Source organism: Lynx rufus, unplaced genomic scaffold (assembly GCF_022079265.1).
Source record: "Lynx rufus isolate CCGP_SWC_20201006 ecotype Redwood Valley unplaced genomic scaffold, mLynRuf1.p SCAF_4, whole genome shotgun sequence".
NCBI classification, from domain to species: domain Eukaryota; kingdom Metazoa; phylum Chordata; class Mammalia; order Carnivora; family Felidae; genus Lynx; species Lynx rufus.
Genome location: NW_025814856.1, coordinates 126804931 through 126824749, shown reverse-complemented (window position 1 = coordinate 126824749; position 19819 = coordinate 126804931). Strand labels below are relative to the sequence as shown.

Genomic DNA, 19819 nt, shown 5'->3' with positions numbered 1-19819 from the left:
GGAAATGCAGCCAACAGCCACAGCACATCCTTCAGACAGCTCAGAGAGTAGGATCACGGAGAATGTGGTTTGGACCTGGCTTATATATGAAACCAGGGTACTTTACTGGGGTGCTCTTGAAGTAAAGGAAACGTGAGTAATAGGTTATTGAGATCGTTTTGTGTTGCATATCGTGCTGTGGGATGCAGTGTGTGGCAGTGCTCCAGATCCACAATTGTGAAGCTAGAAGACATAGGGAAATGGCTGGGACCTCAGAATGGTAGTATAAATGACATAACCAAGGAGTACTTTTTACTTAGAACTTTAGACTTAATTCCATTCTTTTTCTTTTATATTGAGTTATATTTGATGTAAAACATTATATGAACTTAAGGTGTATAGCAAAACTTAATTCTTAATGTTGACAACCAAAGCTGGGTATATAGCAAAATGTAAGAAACTCATTGTGTCACATTTCTTTTTTTTTTAAATATAATTTATTATCAAATTGGTTTCCATACAACACCCAGTGCTCATCCCAACGCATTGTGTCACATTTCTTGAATGTGAAGCTTTTTCTCTGAAAGTAAGTGTTTTTAGATAAGGCTAATTGTAGACTTTTATGAAGCACCAATGAAACTGTTTTTGTTTTTAGAAAATGATTACTGCAAAACAAAACTTAGTTACTTGTAAGAAGCAATGTTCTCAGGGTTTATGTTATGGAATGGTAGCTTAGAATATTTTCTATCTTATGACAGTAATTCATTTCCTGTCTTTTTTTGCAGAGTAAAACAGTTTCAGTTCCTCTCAATTTATACAGTGATTTTACTTATTTTATTTGGTGGTATTGGTGGAAAGTGAGAGTATTATGCATATAATAAATCTGGAAGAATATATGATGACATGTTAATAATAGTTATCTCTGGATAATAAGATTTAAAAATTTTTTTTAATGTTTTTGAGAGAGAGAGAGTCAGAGAGAGAGAGAGACAGAGACAGAGAGACAGGGCACGAGCTGAGGACGGGCAGAGAGAGAAGGAGACACAGAATCTGAAGCAAGCTCCAGGCTCTGAGCTGTCAGCACAGAGCCTGACATGGGGCTTGAACTCGTGAACCGTGAGATCATGACCTGAGCCGAAGTTGGACACTCAACCAGCTGAGCCACCCAGTCGCCCCTGGATAATAAGATTTTTAACTCTCATAGTGAATGTATTTTGTAATAAACAAAACAAAGCCTATAAGGTTGCAAGTCTTTAGAATAAAACCATAGATATTGTGGGAAAAGATTAATTTCTCTAAGCTAAGCTGTTGAGGAAATCAACGAGACAAAAGCGTTCAGCTCTTAGCAGTGTATTAAGCAGATTAGAAAAATCTGAAATAATTGTGCTCTTTTTTTTGCCAAATATAAGTATTAAAATGATGAACAATAAAACTTTAAAGATGTTACAGCTTTATTTAAGGAATCTATTACTAGATGAATAACATTTGGTTTTAAATCAGGAAAGCAATATAGTCTAGTGGCTCTAGATTCTGGAGCCAGCCTGCCTTGGTTTGAATGTATCTACTGACTAGCTTAGGCAAGTCTTTTCCCTACTTTGCTTCAGTTTGCTCATTATCTGGAGATAAGAGTACTTATCATACAGGATTTCTGTGTGGATTAAAAGAGTTCTTGTATGTGAAGTTTTTAGTGATGTGTTAGTAGTTACTTACAAATTCATTCATATTTATAAGTGAATGTTGTACAAACATTCAGCAAACAGATTTGAATGAATGAATGCCTGTGTTTGGTGCTGGAAAATAAATATATTTGAGAAGAGCACTTTGTGATACACAATGCAATTTATTGAAAGTTTAGTAAATAGGTTGTTCAGTTTAATAACGAATATAATTTAACTTAATCTCATAGTTGTAATTTTTTACTAATGAAGACTTTAAATCTCTCTTTAAGTAGATTTTGTTTAACATAGGCCTTAGCCTTAAATGTGCAAGAGTAGTCAGTGATTTAGTGACCTTGATGAATTCACCAACAAAATAGAAGCTCTGCATTCCTTTTTCAAAATTCACTACAGCTTACATATAAGTAGTCACATGTTTTTCACCACCTAGGTTAGTATTCTCAATCTTTATTGAGCTTGTTAAAACTGCTAAATCCTGGTGTCTACTCCCTGAGATTTTGAATCACTAGGTTTGTGGTGGTACTCAGGAATTTGCCAACTTAACAAGACTTTGGGAACCTTGCTTTGAGAAATCCTAATACAGGTGATTATTCACCCATATCTAGCTCTTGAAGAAACATGAGAAGACCAGAGCGGTACATGTACATCATCGTATTGGCTGTCCATTTATAATGTCACATTTATCAATCCTGACTGTTTTGGACTCAGTCTGTTGTGCTGTCATATTCATTTACTTTAACTCCAAAAATTGCTGGTTGGGTTATAGAATACCCACTATTTGTACATCACTTTTTCCCCCTGAGATACTAACAGCTTTGTTTTATAGTTAATAAAACTGAAAGCCTACTCATTGTACCTTTCTATATTGCCTGATTTTTTTTTAAAGTAAAAATTGCTTTAGTTCACCACCCAGAAATAACTATTACTAACATTTTTGTAATATCCTTTTACTTTTCTAAGTAAACTTTTAAAAATTTTTATTATTATTTAAAACAAATTTTTTTTAATGTTTATTTACTTTTGAGAGAGACAGAAAGACAGAGCAAAGCTGGGGAGGGGCAGAGAGAGGGAGACACTGAATCTAAAGAAGGCTCCAGGCTCTGAGCTATCAGCACAGAGCCTGACATGGGGCTGGAACTCACAAACCATGAGATTGTGACCTGAGCTGAAGTCGGACGCTTAACCAACTGAGCCACCCAGGCGCCCCTCTAAGTAAACTTTGAAATAAAACATTATGCTATTTTACTTTGTAAACTTTTTTTAAAAACATGATTTAGCCTGAACGTATTTCCAGATCAAATATAAATCTACCACATTTAAAGTCTTGAGACATGTGGCATTCTGGATGAGTTCTTACATACACACTAATATTTTTTAGATTTTTGTTCAACATTCATTTAGGGTGATTGAGCTCTGGAGTAGACTTGGGGCTGGGAAAAAAGAGGGACGAGAAGGCTGTGCCCAAACGGCAAAATGAAAGCCCTGTAGCTAACCAGGAAGTTCAAAGACCAAATATTGTTATTTGAATGTGAACATGCATACTAGGCCCTTAATCCCCTTCCCACTACCCCAAGCAGTTTATCGAAATAGTCCTTCCACATATGTGTAGTTCTCCTGAGAGGAGATCCAAAAAGTACAAGTTTCTCCAGTTGTTTATATTCTAGTAATGCCTTAGTTTAACATCCTGGTTGCCACCCTGTGATCTTCCTCTGTACCCACGTCTTGTTTGAAACAGCCTTTGTTCAGCACTTTGCCAAATCATATTCTTATTATGCACCACCCAATTCAAAGCTCATTCTTTCCAGGGAGACTACTCTGATGTACCCAGAACATTTTATCTTTCCAGCTTTATGTCTGTACATTTCAGCATCTGGTGTCCCATTTATTAAAAGAAAAAATCTATGATTTTTAATTATGTGGATGTGCCAGTTTGCCCACTCCTCTGTTGATGAAGAATGTCTTTAGTTGCTTTTACTGCAAAATAACCTCAAAACTCAGAGGCTTACAACAACATACTCATTTTTCTTGTTCACGAGTCTTGTTAGTCACTTGGGACATCTCTGCCTCAGGCTGTAGGTTGAGTTCTGGTTTGTTTCATGTTTCTCATTCTCTGGACTAGAAACTCCCCAAGACATGTTCTTCTTATGACAAATGACGGGAATGCAAGAGGGGAAGCTAACCACTGAGCACATTTAAAACCTCAGCATGTGTCATGTTCACTAACATTTCATTAGCCAAAACGAATCACATGGCCCCTGCTCAGTAGCATTGGGATTGGAGAGGTATTGCCAAGTTACCAATGCCGTGCTGGCAAGTGCTTAGTAACTGGCTTTTCCAGGGGGGATCTTAAGCTAATTTGTAGCATTTGCTGATTTCTCTGGTCTTGAATACTTTCACTATGGCAGATTCAAGATACCAAGGGTTGGCTTACAAAATTCTTGAACTTGAACAATTAGCTTTGTGAGTCAGTATTAGCTGGCATGGGCCAGCTTTGCCACCGTGTGTCAGACAGTGTGCATGTATAATCCTGTTATAGAAGAGTGAAGAATTGGGGCAATATTCTTTTTTTTTTTTAATTTTTTTTAACGTTTATTTGTTATTGAGAGACAGAGACAGAGCACAAGTCAGGGAGGGGCAGAGAGAGGGGGAGACACAGAATCTGAAGCAGGTTCCAGGCTCTGAGCTGTCAGCACAGAGCCCGACGCAGGGGTTGAACTCATAAACCGTGAGATCATGACCTGAGCTGAAGTCGAATGCTTAGCCTACCGAGCCACCCAGGAGCCCCAAATTGGGACAATATTCTATCAGAAATTTTTGGGTTAATTGCTTCCCACTAAACCTCACTATAATCAGTATTCTTAGATACTTACATATTATCAGTTTTTCTTTTAGGGTAAGTTGTGAAAAAGAGAATTCCTGGGTCAAAGTGTTCTTAAGACTTTTTGAGACTCTTAAAGACTATTGTAGAAGTGCAGTGAATTTGTACCAGTTTATTCTAATAACAGCTGTCCATCCCTTTACAGATATGTACTTGCCAGTCTGACAAATTGGAATGTTCCTGTTTTAAGACATGATAAAGAGACATTCTTTTTGTTTTGGTTTGTGAAATACTTGTTGGTGTGTTGTTATTTTTGAAAATTGATTTGTGACAGTTCTTCATGTAAAAGAGTATTAATAATTCTTATAGAGCACTTAGTACAAGCTAGGCATTGTATTAAGCACTTATACATGCTATAAATTCAGTGCTAGACATTGAATTTTATATCAACTCTGTGGTCTAGGTACTATTTTCTCCCATTTTACAGGTGAGGAGAAAGAGGCTTAAAAGATAGCTATGTAGCTTGCCTAAGTTCACAGAAGGGGTCAGCAGTGGAACTAGAATTCAAATCCATATCTGACCTGAAAGTCTGTATTCTTTTTTTTTAATATGAAATTTATTGTTAAATTGGTTTCCATACAACACCCAGTGCTCATCCTAAAATGTGCCCTCTTCAGTACCCATCACCCATCCTCTCCTCCCTCCCATCCTCCATCAACCCTCAGTTTGTTCTGTTTTTAAGAGTCTCTTATGGAAAGTCCGTGTTCTTAACAGTCTTTTGGAAGTGACTCTCTGTTTTGTCTATCATTAGTTTTAGTATTTTTTCCTAGATTGCCATTTGTATTTTGACTTCATTTATAATGCCCCTCTCCTCTCCGCCCTCCCATGCAAAACCTTTTTCTAGTCAGATCTCCTGGTCAGATTTTAAGTATTGGTGACTGAGTAAGCAAATCTGTATGAGGATCTTGTAACTTTCTTCAGTATAAGTTTACTTTAGAATTTGCTGTATACTAGGCATTGAAGACAGGAAAATGAATTATGTACTTGCCCTCAATAGAAGTAGGTCAGATAGGCAAATAAATTACCATGTGCTGATGTGCTCTCATGGTCTTGAAAAAAGTTCTGCAGGGGGCGCCTGGGTGGCACAGTCGGATAAGCGTCCGACTTCAGCCATGTCACGATCTCGCAGTCTGTGAGTTCGAGCCCCGCGTCGGGCTCTGGGCTGATGGCTCAGAGCCTGGATCCTGTTTCCGATTCTGTGTCTCCCTCTCTCTCTGCCCCTCCCCCGTTCATGCTCTGTCTCTCTCTGTCCCAAAAATAAATAAACGTTGAAAAAAAAAATTAAAAAAAAAAAAAAAAAGAAAAAAGTTCTGCAGGAGCCTGGTTGAGGAAATGACTGTCTCTGAGTGAAAGAGTGGGGAGGGCTTCTTGGGCGTAATTGGAGCTGATTTTAGGGGAAGTTCAGCAGGTAGAACAAAGCAAGTGTGGGGAGTCTTGAAAAGGCATATTCTGGGAGCAAGGTGGGTGTTCCATGTAGTTGTTACATCTTTGTGTGGAGTAGTAAGGGGAATGGGGCTGACTTAACAGGTTTTTTGGAAAGAATTTGTTCCTGATTATTGAAGTTTGCAGTTCCTTTTATCTTCTCTCCTTTGTAATTCTTAACTTTAAAAAACGTACAGGGACGACTGGGTGGCTCAGTTGACGAAGCGTCTAACTTTGGCTCAGGTCATGATCTCATGGTTCGTGAGTTCGAGCCTCGCGTTGGGCTCTGTGCTGACACCTCGGAGCCTGGAGCCTGCTTCAGATTCTGTTTCTCCCTCTCTCTCTGCTGCTCCCCCGCTCACGCTTTGTCTCTCTCTCTCTCTCTCTCTCTCTCTCTCTCAAAAATAAACATTAAAAAAATAAAATAAACATACTAATGAATGTCTTTTGGTATAGCTTTTCAAGTATGTATTTGTGAATGACAGTCTTTCAAGTTCTTTGTTTTTGTCGTCTTCTCTGTTGTGCTCCATTTCCATGTGTTTCTGTGAATTTCTCTGACCCCTTTTTTTCCTGTGTTTTTATCGAATAGTACTAGCTGGTATAGTCTGTCTGAAAAGGAAAAAAAAAGCTACTAGAATTTGTGTTATCAAATGATTTCCTCCCACATGTGTATATCAGCATTTTCCTCACTGACTTTGCCAAGGCCAGAGGGAGAGGCCAGGTTATCCATTTACTTTCCTTGAATAAAGAATATGACATTTTGTATGGAGACAGGCATATTTCAGATTCCAAATAGTTACATTTTCCCTGTGTTCCTGCTATTTTATTTGGCTGTTTGCAAAAAAAGCAATACTTAATTATTTTGAGTTATAAAAGTATATATATATATATATATTATATAAGTATAATATATATTATATTATAAAAGTATATATATTAAATATTATATTATAAAAGCATATATATATATTAAAGAGTTTGGGGAAAAAAACAAGTAGGGGGAAAAAGTATCCCTGTCTAATCCTCTAAAGACAGCTATTTGTTAACATTTAATGTTTCCTTCTAGTATTCTTTTCTTTGCAAATGGTTTTCTTTAAAATAGTTGTGATTTTTGCCTTGTTAACATTACATTTTCATTTAATGTTGAAAATTAAATGAAATTTATAAGTTTCTAGGTTAGTTGCTTATAAACAGTACTTTATTTCAGAGTTTTCTTGCTATTTATATGTTGTTGTTAGACACATATTTATTGTGCTAAGTCCTGGACATATTATAAAGGGTAGAGCCTATTCCCTTTTCTTAGGAGCACAGAGTCTGGTCAGAGAGACAGGAAAGTAAACAGGTAATTCATTTTTTAAGTTATTTTCTAAGAGGTGGTACCTGTGAATGGTACCATTTTTAAAGTGAACAAAGTATGCAAAAGTTTCCTTCTTGTGTCTCCTATGACACAAGCTATCCATGATAAACTGTGTGTGTGTGTGCCTGTGTATATGTGGGTATATGTGTGTGCACACATGAGTGTGTGTATTTAACACAAATAGTAGTGTACATCCTATACTGGCCTACATTTTGTTTTTTTTCACTAAGTATATTAACATCATTCCCTATTAATACACAAGACCTGTCCCATTCTTTATGAAGTTCGCAATTTTCCATTATATAGATTACTATATGTTTTTGAAGAAGGTTTTTTTTTAAACCTTCTAGTTTTCTTTTTTTTTTTTTTAATGTTTATTTATTTATTTAGAAAGAGAGTACACGTGTGTATATGAGCTGGGAAGGGACAGAGAGAGAGGAGACAGAAAATCTCAAGTAGGCTCCACACTGTCAGAATGAAGCCTGATGCGGGGCTCAATTTCATGAACTGTGAGATTGTGACTAGAGCCAAAATCAGGAGTTGGACACTTAACTGACTGAGCCACCCAGGTGCCCCTAAATAGTTAATATTTTTAGTCACTGCTTTTTTAATTTTGAAAATTTGATTATACTTTTTAAATATTCACAGAGAAAATATAATGAACCCCCATTGACCTAACACCCAGCTTCAACAACTGTTAACAACAGACCATACCATTCTTCATCTGTTTCCCCTTGTTCCTCCTTTGTTCTTGGGCTGGATTATTTCTAAAGCAAAACCTAGACATCTTATCATTTCATGTGTAAATACTGGGTATCTGTAACAGATAATACAGATATAGACTATAAGAAAATCTTAATCAGAATACCATTAGAATACTCAAAAATTCTTTAATATCATCAACTACCCAGTTCATGTTCAGTTTTCCTTGATTGTCTCAAATGTCTTACAGTTGTCTTGATTGAGTCAGTGTTCAGAGAAGTTGACATATTGCATTTAGTTGATGTTTTTTAAAACTCTTCTAATCCTTAAATCCTTCCTGCCCCCACTTTTTTTTAAAGATTTTTATAATGTTTATTTTTTATTTTATAGCTAATAGTTGCTATGCTTTTCATAATATTACTAATATAAAATGTCACTTGGTTAGGGCAGAGATGTGAAAATTTTTTCTGTGTTTTGTATTTCTTTAAGTTAATTTTCAGAAGCAGAAGTACTTGGGCATCTGGGTAAAAGTGAATATTTTTAAAGGTGTTTAATTTTGTAAAATTGTTTTTTAAAGTCTATTCCAGTTCATCCTGTTAGCAAAAGAGTTGGGTTTCACTTATACCCTTGAGAGCCAATACCAAATATTGGCAGACAAAAACAAAAGTCTTTATTTTAACTTGCCTTTATTTGATGTCTTAATGATTATTTCCAGTTTTATGAATTCTTTATATAGAAAATATATTAACTTATTTATTGAAAACATTTTTTTGTAAGCTCTGTCTCTTTAAATTTTATATCATCAAATAATGTGGATTCCTTTTTTATGCTTTCTAATATTGCTTATAAGTTAGGAGAATCTTCTTCCCTCCAAAGGCTTGATAAATAATCAATTCCAGTTTCTTCTAGATTTTCTGTGGTTTAACTTTTAATACTTTTATTTTAGTTCATTTGAAACTTACTTGAGCATTTGGAATGAGAGGAAGCTTTAAACTCCTTTCTCTTCACCACTTATTTGGTAATCACTTTTCCCAGCATGAAATAATTCTCTATCATGTTGTTTAATGATGCATCCTCTGGAATATATTAAATTCTTATGTAATATGTTTAATTGATCTATAAGTATATATATATATTTTTTTTTAATTTTTTTTTTTTTTCCAACGTTTATTTATTTTTCGGACAGAGAGAGACAGAGCATGAACGGGGGAGGGGCAGAGAGAGAGGGAGAGGGAGACACAGAATCGGAAACAGGCTCCAGGCTCCGAGCCATCAGCCCAGAGCCTGACGCGGGGCTCGAACTCCCGGACCGCGAGATCGTGACCTGGCTGAAGTCGGACGCTTAACCGACTGCGCCACCCAGGCGCCCCAATAACTATATATTTTAATAATAACTTATTGAGTAAATATGAATTTAATAAGTAGCAATATTATAATAGTAATAATAAATTAATTATAATATTATATTATAAATATAATAAATAATATTTAATAAAATAATTATAGTAATAAATTACTTAGTAATTTAGTGTCATGTAAATCCTTTATTTCTTGTTTTCTGGAGAGTACCAAATAAATACATAACATCTTGTCTGAGGATAATCAGCACAACTGAAAGTTGTAGTATGCCAGGTTGGGTCTGGAATGTGTCTTAGCAAGTATATAGTCCAGTAGTTTTTAACTTACTGGAGAGTAAGGGAGGAAGCATTTTGGAATCATGTAGGGGAGTTTAGTAGTTTTTGTTTGTTTGTTTTTGGCAACATATTTTTGATAATCACCATCTGTTCTCAACCACTGTAGGGTGAGGTAGAAAGCTATAATAACTTTCTTCCAAATGATTGTTAGTCGCTCTTTCTTCCCTTGATCTTTAAAACCAGTGACAAAGCCCAGACTTCTGTTTTACAATTGAAGTAATGGACTTGTGTGAGGTTCTGTTTCTTAGCTGTAGGGATTGGTAGAGCTGTACTTTCAGGGGGATGGGTTTTTTTCTTTTTTCTTAGTCGGGAAAACTAAGAACATTTAAAGTGTACACCTAGATATAGACTCCCCTTGTTGCTAAGACTTGATTTAGGTGCCTTTCAGATTTGCTTAGATGTATCAGCTTACTGATGGAGATTCTAAGATCTTTATACAAGTATTTTATAATGCTTCTCTGTTCCAGTGGTATGGCTTTCTCTCCAGGTTTAATCAGTGATTGGTATCTTTGTAAAGGAATAGCTGAGTTAAATTTCTTTTCCTTTTCTTATATGGGACTTGTTTATCAAGAGCTGGGAGGAACTCTCATGGAGGCTTCTCTGCTTTTCCCTCTTAATTCAGTTTGTTGGAAAGCTTGGAAAGTAGGGGGGAGCAGGGCTCTATTCAGGAAGTAGGAGGATTTTCTGAGGATAAGAGCGCTATATGGCTCCCACTACTGCTCCAAGGATGAGAAAAGTTCAGTTAATCTGTAGGGAGGTTGGTGGCTTACCTAGCACCAAGTTGCCTTAAGAACAGATAAGCCTCTCAAGCTCTTTTGAATTAGGTTTCTATAATCAGTTATTGCCAATTGTACATTAACAGTCTTTTGAATATAATATTAAAAATTTATCAATTTGTTAATGATTTTTGTCTCACTCTGGTTAGCCCCTACTTATATCAGCTAAAGATAAGGTTCAAGTGATATGAAGAAAAGAAGAGTTAGAAAGTTAGCAAATTCTGCATTTACTCCATATGCTTATCCCTGTGGTTGTCTTGATATATGTGAATTTCCACAAATATTTATGTATTTTGGAGTTGTATTCAGATTTAGGGGTAGGGGAGAGTAAAAAATAAAAATAGCTAACATTTATTGAGTACAGACTAACAACCCTGTGAGGGAGATTCTGTTATTAGCTCCATTTTAGAGATAAGGAAACACACATAGAGAACTTAAATATGACTTCCACAAATTTTACCAAGTTAATAGGCACTTAACATACTTTTAGAATGTGTGTATAAGTATGTACTGCTAATCTTGGTTTTTTAACTTAGATTTTTTTTTACAGATTGTATAATGTTTATTTTTTATTTTATAGCTAACAGCTGCTATATTTTTAATAATATTACTAATATAAAATATCACTTGGGGAAAAAATATCATTTGGGTAGGACCCCCATTCCTCAAAACATTTGGTCATGAAGTTTATTTTAGGGCTTTTGGTTCTTAAGGAGAATGTACTTAAGATATGGTGAAAGTATTTTTGTCCTTTTCTGCTGAAATGAGAAGATAGCAAATGTTTAGTTTTGTCACACATTTTGTGGATGATTTGCTTTATTTTCTTCTTAAAATTGGGCTGAAATGTTAGTCATTCTATATACTTGGAGTCAGGGTCATTTTATATAAGCAATTTTATGTAAGACATTAAATATGTCTTATTTGAACAATGTTGAAAATATTTTTCTTTTCAGTAAGATTTAATGTATTTTGTCAATGGGTGGCTTATACTTAAGAAATGAAAATTCAGAGATATGCCTTCAACTTTCAGAACATAAAAAGACATTTCTTTATCTCTTTATTGCAGAAATGTGGACAACCAGCTTCCTGGGCAAGCTATTCCAGCTGGATTCCCAGTGTATCCTGCTTTCAGCCCGCTGCAGATGCTGTGGTGGCAACAGATGTATGCTCATCAGTATTATATGCAATAGTAAGTTAATTTGAGTTCAGTTTTTTTCTCAGTGTGCCACTTGCTTTATTTCGTTTTTCATCCTAAGTAAGTTGATTTGGGATTTCATTTACTGATGTATTTCACTGGTTTTTAAAAATTATTATGAGAGTGAGTTTGCCAACATTTTAGCAGATACTTTCTTTTAAATTATTTGGCTAAAGAACACCCGAAAAACAAATAATCCAGTGAAGAAATGGGCAGAAGACACGAATAGACACTTCTCTAAAGAAGACATCCAGATGGCCAACAGGCACGTGAAAAGATGTTCAACTTCACTCCTCATCAGGGAAATACAAATCAAAACCACACTCAGATACCACCTCACGCCAGTCAGAGTGGCTAAAATGGACAAGTCAGGACACTATAGATGCTGGCGAGGATGTGGAGAAACGGGAACCCTCTCACACTGTGGGTGGGAATGCAAACTGGTGCAGCCGCTCTGGAAAACAGTGTGGAGGTTCCTCAAAAAATTAAAAATAGACCTACCCTATGACCCAGCAATAGCACTGCCAGGAATTTACCCAAGGGATATAGGAGTGCTGATGCATAGGGGCACCTGTACCCCAATGTTTATAGCAGCACTCTCAACAATAGCCAAATTATGGAAAGAGCCTAAATGTCCATCAACTGATGAATGGATCAAGAAGATGTGGTTTATATATATACAATGGAATACTACTTGGCAATGAGAAAGCATGAAATCTGGCCTTTTGTAGCAACGTGGATGGAACTGGAGAGTGTTTTGCTAAGTGAAATAAGTCCTACAGAGAAAGACAGATACCATATGTTTTCACTCCTATGTGGATCCTGAGAAACTTAACAGAAGACCATGGGGGAGGGGAAGGAAAAAAAAAAAGGTTAGAGAGGGAGGGAGCCAAAACATAAGAGACTCTTAAAAACTGAGAATAAACTGAGGGTTGATGGGGGTGGGAGGGAGGGGAGGGTGGGTGATGGGCATTGAGCAGGGTACCTGTTGGGATGAGCACTGGGTGTTGTATGGAAACCAATTTGACAATAAATTACATACATACATACATACATACATACATACATAAATAGGCTACAGAGAAAAGGGTTCACATCCAGTTCGCATTAGCTAAACCTATTCTCTCCTTCTCCCTCTCTCCCCTACATTTATAGCAGTATTGAGATGCTTTCTTTAATATAACATTTTATTTAAGAGGAGAAAACTTAGGAAAGTTTTACTGGAAGACAGCAAATCTACATGAAGAGATAGGAAGTTGAATGAAAAAGGGAATCATATGTCAGGGAGGTTCATGTTGATGTGGGGCTCAGTGGAGGCTTGTATGCTTCCAGACTGTTAGTACTTCAGTAAGTTTTGCTTCTGGTCAGCATAGATCTTACTTAGATCCAAGTACGGTTTCTCAGTCTTCATTCTTCTGGACTTGTGTGCATTCATTTAACATTTCTAGCTCCTCTTTGATGTTCTCCTCTCCTTGTTTCTGTGATTTTGTTATCCTCTTCATTCTTTTTGTCTTTCTGATCACTCATGTTGTGTCCTTGAGGGCCCATTTTTTCCCTTCTAAATGGTAACATTCCTTGTTCAGTTAGACAGATATTTGTATACTTGCCATGTACCTTAGGACACTCAGTCTCGTAAAGAAGACAGGATTCAGTCCTGGACCAGTCCTCTTGGATTTCTTTCATCTGTGGCCTTAGTTGTTAGCTCTCTTTGACCCCTATTCTTTATCTCCTATGCTTCATCCTGGTTGCTGGAAGATTTCCATAGGGAAATTTGCCTTTCCTTTAAATTCAGGATGTCTGGGGCGCCTGGGTGGCGCAGTCGGTTAAGCGTCCGACTTCAGCCAGGTCACGATCTCACGGTCCGTGGGTTCGAGCCCCGCGTCGGGCTCTGGGCTGATGGCCCAGAGCCTGGAGCCTGTTTCTGATTCTGTGTCTCCCTCTCTCTCTGCCCCTCCCCCGTTCATGCTCTGTCTCGCTCTGTCCCAAAAATAAATAAAAAACGTTGAAAAAAAAAATTAAAAAAAAAAAAATTCAGGATGTCTAAAATTTGACACCACCATCTTCTTTGTGTGTGTGTGTGTGTGTGTGTGTGTTCAATAAGGTTTATTGTTAGCTTTATTGCCTATAGTCTCTAAGATGCGACTTTATTGTGCCTTTGCAAACAGGATACATTTCTTAAAAAACTGATCAAAATTTCCCATACATATAGCTCTATATAATAGATTATAGTGCAACACTATTTTTCTTACATAATTATAGAAATACCATAGAATCCAAGAGTACAGCATAAGCGAAAGAAATACAATCCTTAGCCATCTGAGCAAGATGACTTGATGAGTCCTTTTAGTGTAAGTTTAGAAAACATGGAGGAGAGAAAAAAGATACATGCACTCTGCAGTCAGGAGCGAAATACATTAACTACCTGTTCCTTGCAAGGCACAGGTGGGGGTAATGGTGAATTTCAGACACCACCATCCTCTTAAGTGTCTTCTCCTTCCTGACTTCTTTGTCAGTGAGAGTCTCTTTTTATTCATCTCCAGGCTCTTAACCTTCATCAGCTTTGACTCTGCTTTCACTTATCCCTGAACCCAATAACTTACCAAGATGAGTTAACAATATGTTGTTTCTAACTTTGGTTCTTCCCCTACATCTTACTTTTAATATTTTGCCTAGATATTTTCTCGTTTTGGACCTACTTTACTGCAACTGTTCTCTCTGTTTTTAAATTTTTTTTTTTTCAACGTTTATTTATTTTTTTGGGACAGAGAGAGACAGAGCATGAACGGGGGAGGGGCAGAGAGAGAGGGAGACACAGAATCGGAAACAGGCTCCAGGCTCCGAGCCATCAGCCCAGAGCCTGACGCGGGGCTCGAACTCACGGACCGCGAGATCGTGACCTGGCTGAAGTCGGACGCTTAACCGACTGCGCCACCCAGGCGCCCCTGTTCTCTCTGTTTTTAGACTCTCTACCATATTTCATCCCAGGCTAATGTACTTCACACAAAATTGAGCCAGTCATTCCCCATCCTCCCATATGTCTGATGACTCCCTTACCTACAGTGTGAAGTCTGTATCCTTATCCTTACTCCAGACCTTACCCCATTAAGCTGATCTGCTTCATGGTCCTCATATCCTAATGTTCTCTTGCATAATCCCTTGGCTGCAGACAGGCTATTTGTACCTTACCTATTGCTGTGGTAATAGTTATCATTTGAGTGACTGCTTTGTGCTTAGTACTGTGCTAGATTCTAGATGCTTTCCACCCCTAGTCTCATTTATAACCTCCTGAGAACTGTGTAGGGTAAGTGGGGCTTATTGTAGCTTCCTAAATCATACAATCTTATGTACATTATTTACCATCTGAGCCTTAGGTTCTCTCCTTTAGTGAAGTAACTCACCTATGAATCAGAATATCTATGAAGTAGGGAGTGTTTTGGAAACTAAAAAGCCCTATACAGATACAAGGTATTAGCATGTTAAATAGACTTTTGTAGCCTGGGAAACTTCTGTTTTATTTTATTTGCTATCTTGATTTTTAAACATTTTATTGTAGAAACATTTCAGCATGTGAGAGTATAGAATAGTAAAATGATTTTTAAACATTTTATTGTAGAAACATTTCAGCATGTGAGAGTATAGAATAGTAAAATGAATCCCTGTGCACTCACCACCCAGCTTCAATATTCATCAATTCTGTAACTTTTCCCTTCTGTGCTGGATAAGTTAAAGCAAATCCCAGATACATTGTTATTGTACTTGAGCCTCTTATAGGAAAATTTATTCTTTCAAGCAGTCAAATTATAAGCAAACTTCAGGACCACGGTTATTCATAGGTTTACAAGTACCTATTCCAGTGGTTCCCAGATGGATTTCCCAAAAGTCAGGATTGGGGGTTGTTATCTGAGATCTAGTTAATATATTAAAATACAAATTATTTATCACTGACAGTGGACACACAGGGTAAATGATTAATGTACATTTTTAAACCTATGTTTCAAAACATGGCTCTAAGGGAGAGATGGTGGGTACAGTGGTAGTCATCCCATTTGGAAAAACAAAAGTGGCCGTTAGTGAACAGGTTTGGAAAAAGATTTGGTCATTACCTTAGAAAGTAATTTAATGAAAGAGAGAAAATACAGTGATTACCATGGCCTTCTCATCTCTTCCACCTCTCCCCTACCATCTTTGTGAGGCTAAGAGAATATCTTTTCCTGAACTACTCACTCCTACCATCACTCTTGGCTCTACTTTTCCACTGGGGTTTGTGCTTGCCTAAGAAATGTGGTACGGGAGTTGTGATACTTTGTGCTAGGTTTATGAAAAATAATGTATGGCTCCCCAAGGAAGTTTTACAAAATATAATATAGTATGATAAAGTTTTCTTTTTCTTTTTAATACTTCTTTTGTTGAATATTTCAGTCAAGCTGCAGTTTCAGCTCAGGCTACATCAAATGCCAACCCAGCCCAGCCTGCTGCTTCACAGCCTCTAAATTTGGCACATGTTCCTGGAGAAGAACCTCCACCAGCTCCAAACCTAGTGGCCCAAGAAAATCGACCCATGAATGAGAATGTTCAAATGAATGCACAGGGAGGTCCAGTGCTAAATGAAGAAGACTTCAATCGAGACTGGCTGGACTGGATGTACACGTTCTCCCGAGCTGCAATTCTCCTTAGCATTGTATACTTCTATTCTTCTTTTAGTCGTTTTATCATGGTAATGGGAGCCATGCTGCTGGTTTATTTGTGAGTGGTGTTCATTACCTTTTTGTGGTTTCTTTTAATTACTTTCTAGAATAGCACAGAATTTGGCATATGGTGGTCTGTCCTGAATGTTGAGTGAAGGAATATGAGTTTTGGACTCCATATATCTAGCACCAAAATCAAAGCAGGTTATGTTGAGTAAGAATGTTTATCAGAACTGTACAAGCAGATTTTTCCTTTACCATCTTTCATAAAAATTATTAATTCATTTAGACATGCTCTGTTAATTATTTAGAGCTTGAAGGGTCTGAGGCATTATTGTATAAGGATGTTCTTTTTAATTATAGTTATCAATAGTAAATCCTATAGGTATAGGCCAGACTTCTTTTTGTAAGTAGACTTTTTCTTGCCTCCCTTTCCCCCAAGAGGCAAAGAAATGTGTAGTTGAATTTCATTTTGAAAAATATCAGAAAAGATGTTATGATTCCCAGTACATGGAGACATTAAGATAGATAGGTTAGATATTAAGATATCTGGCATAGAGCCAGTTAAGCCCATGGTAGATTTTTAGACTTAAGTTGATTCTTGTTTTGCTGTCATTGCTTTGAGAGGGGTAGTCCTTGGCCCGAAGTAGGAGATTTAGTCTTTTCATTTATTATAGTTGAAATCATTTTTCTGTTGTAGGGCACTAATGTTTTATAGCATTGCAAATAAAAACAGTTGCGACTTATTTTCTTTTCTCTTTATTTTACTGAACAGACACCAAGCTGGATGGTTTCCTTTTAGGCAAGAAGGAGGTCAGCAACAGGCTCCCAACAATAATGCCGAAGTTAACAATGATGGGCAAAATGCCAACAACCTAGAACTTGAAGAAATGGTATGCTAACGAGGTTTTTGTATACTTCAAACATAGATATTTCCTCAGCAGAAGAGACCAACATGATTAAAGAATCTTGGGGTGTTCCTCAAGTTTTTGTGGAATGGCACATTAAGAAAAGTTAACCTAGAAATTGTGTGATTTTATCTGGGAGAACTTAGACTATAATACAGACTATAATACGGTCAGGAAGAACTAACATTATTCTTCCTAAATATAGCCTAGAAAGAAAATGATGCACGCAGTGAGAATTTATTGTTTTACATTGGCAGTTACATTCATCTCAAAGTTCCTTTTGAACTTGAGCACTGAGGAATTTATCAGTTTTGGATTTAACAAAGATTTCTGACGGCCAGGTATATACTACTTCCTTGTGACATTGCTCCTGTTCCTTCTCTCTGTAGGGAAGAATTCTCTCTCTTTCTGTCATGAGTTAATGCTAGCTGTTCATATCCCTTAGGAGTATGTTTCTTGTTTTGTTTGAAAGGAGCGTCTTATGGATGATGGGCTTGAAGATGAGAGTGGAGAAGATGCAGGTGAAGATGCCAGTGCAATTCAAAGGCCTGGTTTAATGGCGTCAGCTTGGTCTTTTATCACCACCTTCTTTACTTCACTGATACCAGAGGGGCCTCCCCAGGTTGCCAATTAGACCTGAAAAACTGTGCCAGCTCCGAAGGAGGGTCTGACTTTAGGAAAGTGTTTTAAATAACAGTGCAATTTCAAAAAAATTTATTACTTTCTTTTCATCATCATGTACAGAGGTGTTTTTTTCTTTAAGCTTCTCATGCATATGAATATTTTAAGCACAAATGGACTACTAAATGTGTGATTTTTTTTTTTCAAGATCCTAACAGAACATAGTATAACAATATTGGTCTTCCAGATTTTATTAATTTCAATTATGTATATTCTGTCAAGGCAGATCTATTTGTGTGTCTTATTTCTTTAAAGAGCTGCTTCACATATAAATGTCTATAGCTAATAGCCCAGCCCTTCAGTGTGTAATTTGAATAAATATATCTATTTTCTGTGAATTATCCTGAAAGTTTTAAACAGAATGACCTCATAGTTTTTAATAAAGAATATTATTTACCTAAAATGTGCTAGCAGCATCTTGCCCAGCCATAAAGCAATAAACTTCTCAATAATCTTAATTTTGACATTTGGATAAATAATGGAAACTTTCTATTTTAAGGGCATGTATCCCATCAATTGGAATTAGTACCTTAAAAAAAAAAAAAACGGCAGCTCTTCAATGGAATTAATAGTGATATAAATGTTTGATACAGGCAGTACTTTTATAAAATATGCTGGAAATTGCTCCCTGTAATTTTTTTAAATAAAAGGTCAATTATGGTAAACTGTCTTATGGGATATTTGTTCAGATTGTTTAATAATGTACCCATTACATGCCAAAATCTGTATACATTTCAGTAGTTGTTGGGAAAAGTTGCTGAAGTCTTCAAGTTCATTTTCATCTCTTTATGTTCCAGATGGGTATCTCTTCATTCTCAGTCTGAAACCTTGCTGGTCTTTTTAAAAATCCCTGTGAAGGCCAATTCAGTATTTTATAAGAAGGGTGTAAGTTTCTCATAGGGTAGCTAATTAAAATTAACAAATGAGGATAGGAGAACTTACTATGCAAGAACTTTATGTGATATGAAATGTATTATAAAGTTGTATGAGGTACTGGTCCAGTAATATATGATTAGATAATACAACAAAATAGAAGAGTAAGAAAACATTCATGAATGCTTCTCTAAGTTGTTTACTTAAAGCGATAAAAGTGACATTTCAAGGGATAAATTGAAAAGTAAAGTAAAATTGAAAAGTAAAGTTACAGATACACAACCTAACCTTATGCCTTAAAGAGCTGGAAAAAGAACAGCAAACAAAACCCCAAACCAGCAGAAGACAGGAAGTAATAAATATTAGAGCAGAAATCAATGCTATTGAAACCAAACCAAACCAAACAAAACAAGTAGAACAGATCAATGAAACCAGAAGCTGCTTCTTTGAAAGAATTAACAAAATTGATAAACCACTAGCCAGTTTGGTCAAAAAGAAAAAGGAAAGAACCCAAAGAAACAAAATCAAGAATGAAAGAGGAGAGATCACAACCAATACAGCAGAAATAAAAATAATAAGAGAATATTATGAACAATTATATGCTAATAAAATGGGCAATCTGGAAGAAAGACAAATTCCTAGAAACATATACACTAGCAAAACTGAAACAGGAAGAAATAGAAAATTTGAGCAGACCCATAACCAGGTAAGGAAATCGAATTAGTAATCAAAAATCTCCCAAAAAACAAGAGTCCAGGGCCAGATGGCTTTCCAGGGGAATTCTACCAAACATTTAAGGAAGAGTTAACACCTATTCTCTTGAAACTGTTCCAAAAAATAGAAATGGAAGGAAAACTTCCAAACTCTATGAGGCCAGCATTACGTTGATTCCAAAACCAGAGAGAGACCTCACTAAAAAGAACTATAGACCAATTTCCCTGATGAACATGGATGCAAAAATCCTCAACAAGATATAAGCCAACTGGCTCCAAC

At 36.5% G+C, this 19819-nt stretch overlaps 1 protein-coding gene across 3 annotated transcripts in view; it reads left to right on the top strand.

Annotated features, from left to right (window-relative positions):
• The window catches only part of HERPUD2 (HERPUD family member 2), a 36182-nt gene extending 17564 nt beyond the window's left edge, over window positions 1–18618 (top strand). For all 3 annotated transcript variants that reach the window (XM_047095379.1, XM_047095377.1, XM_047095378.1), the window contains 4 exons: window positions 11551–11673; window positions 16099–16422; window positions 17140–17257; window positions 17745–18618. In XM_047095379.1, coding sequence (XP_046951335.1) covers window positions 11551–11673; window positions 16099–16422; window positions 17140–17257; window positions 17745–17906 — 727 coding nt within the window. In that variant the 3' untranslated portion in view covers window positions 17907–18618. The remainder of the gene's footprint in view (window positions 1–11550; window positions 11674–16098; window positions 16423–17139; window positions 17258–17744) is intronic.
• The last annotated feature ends 1201 nt before the right edge of the window (window positions 18619–19819 follow it).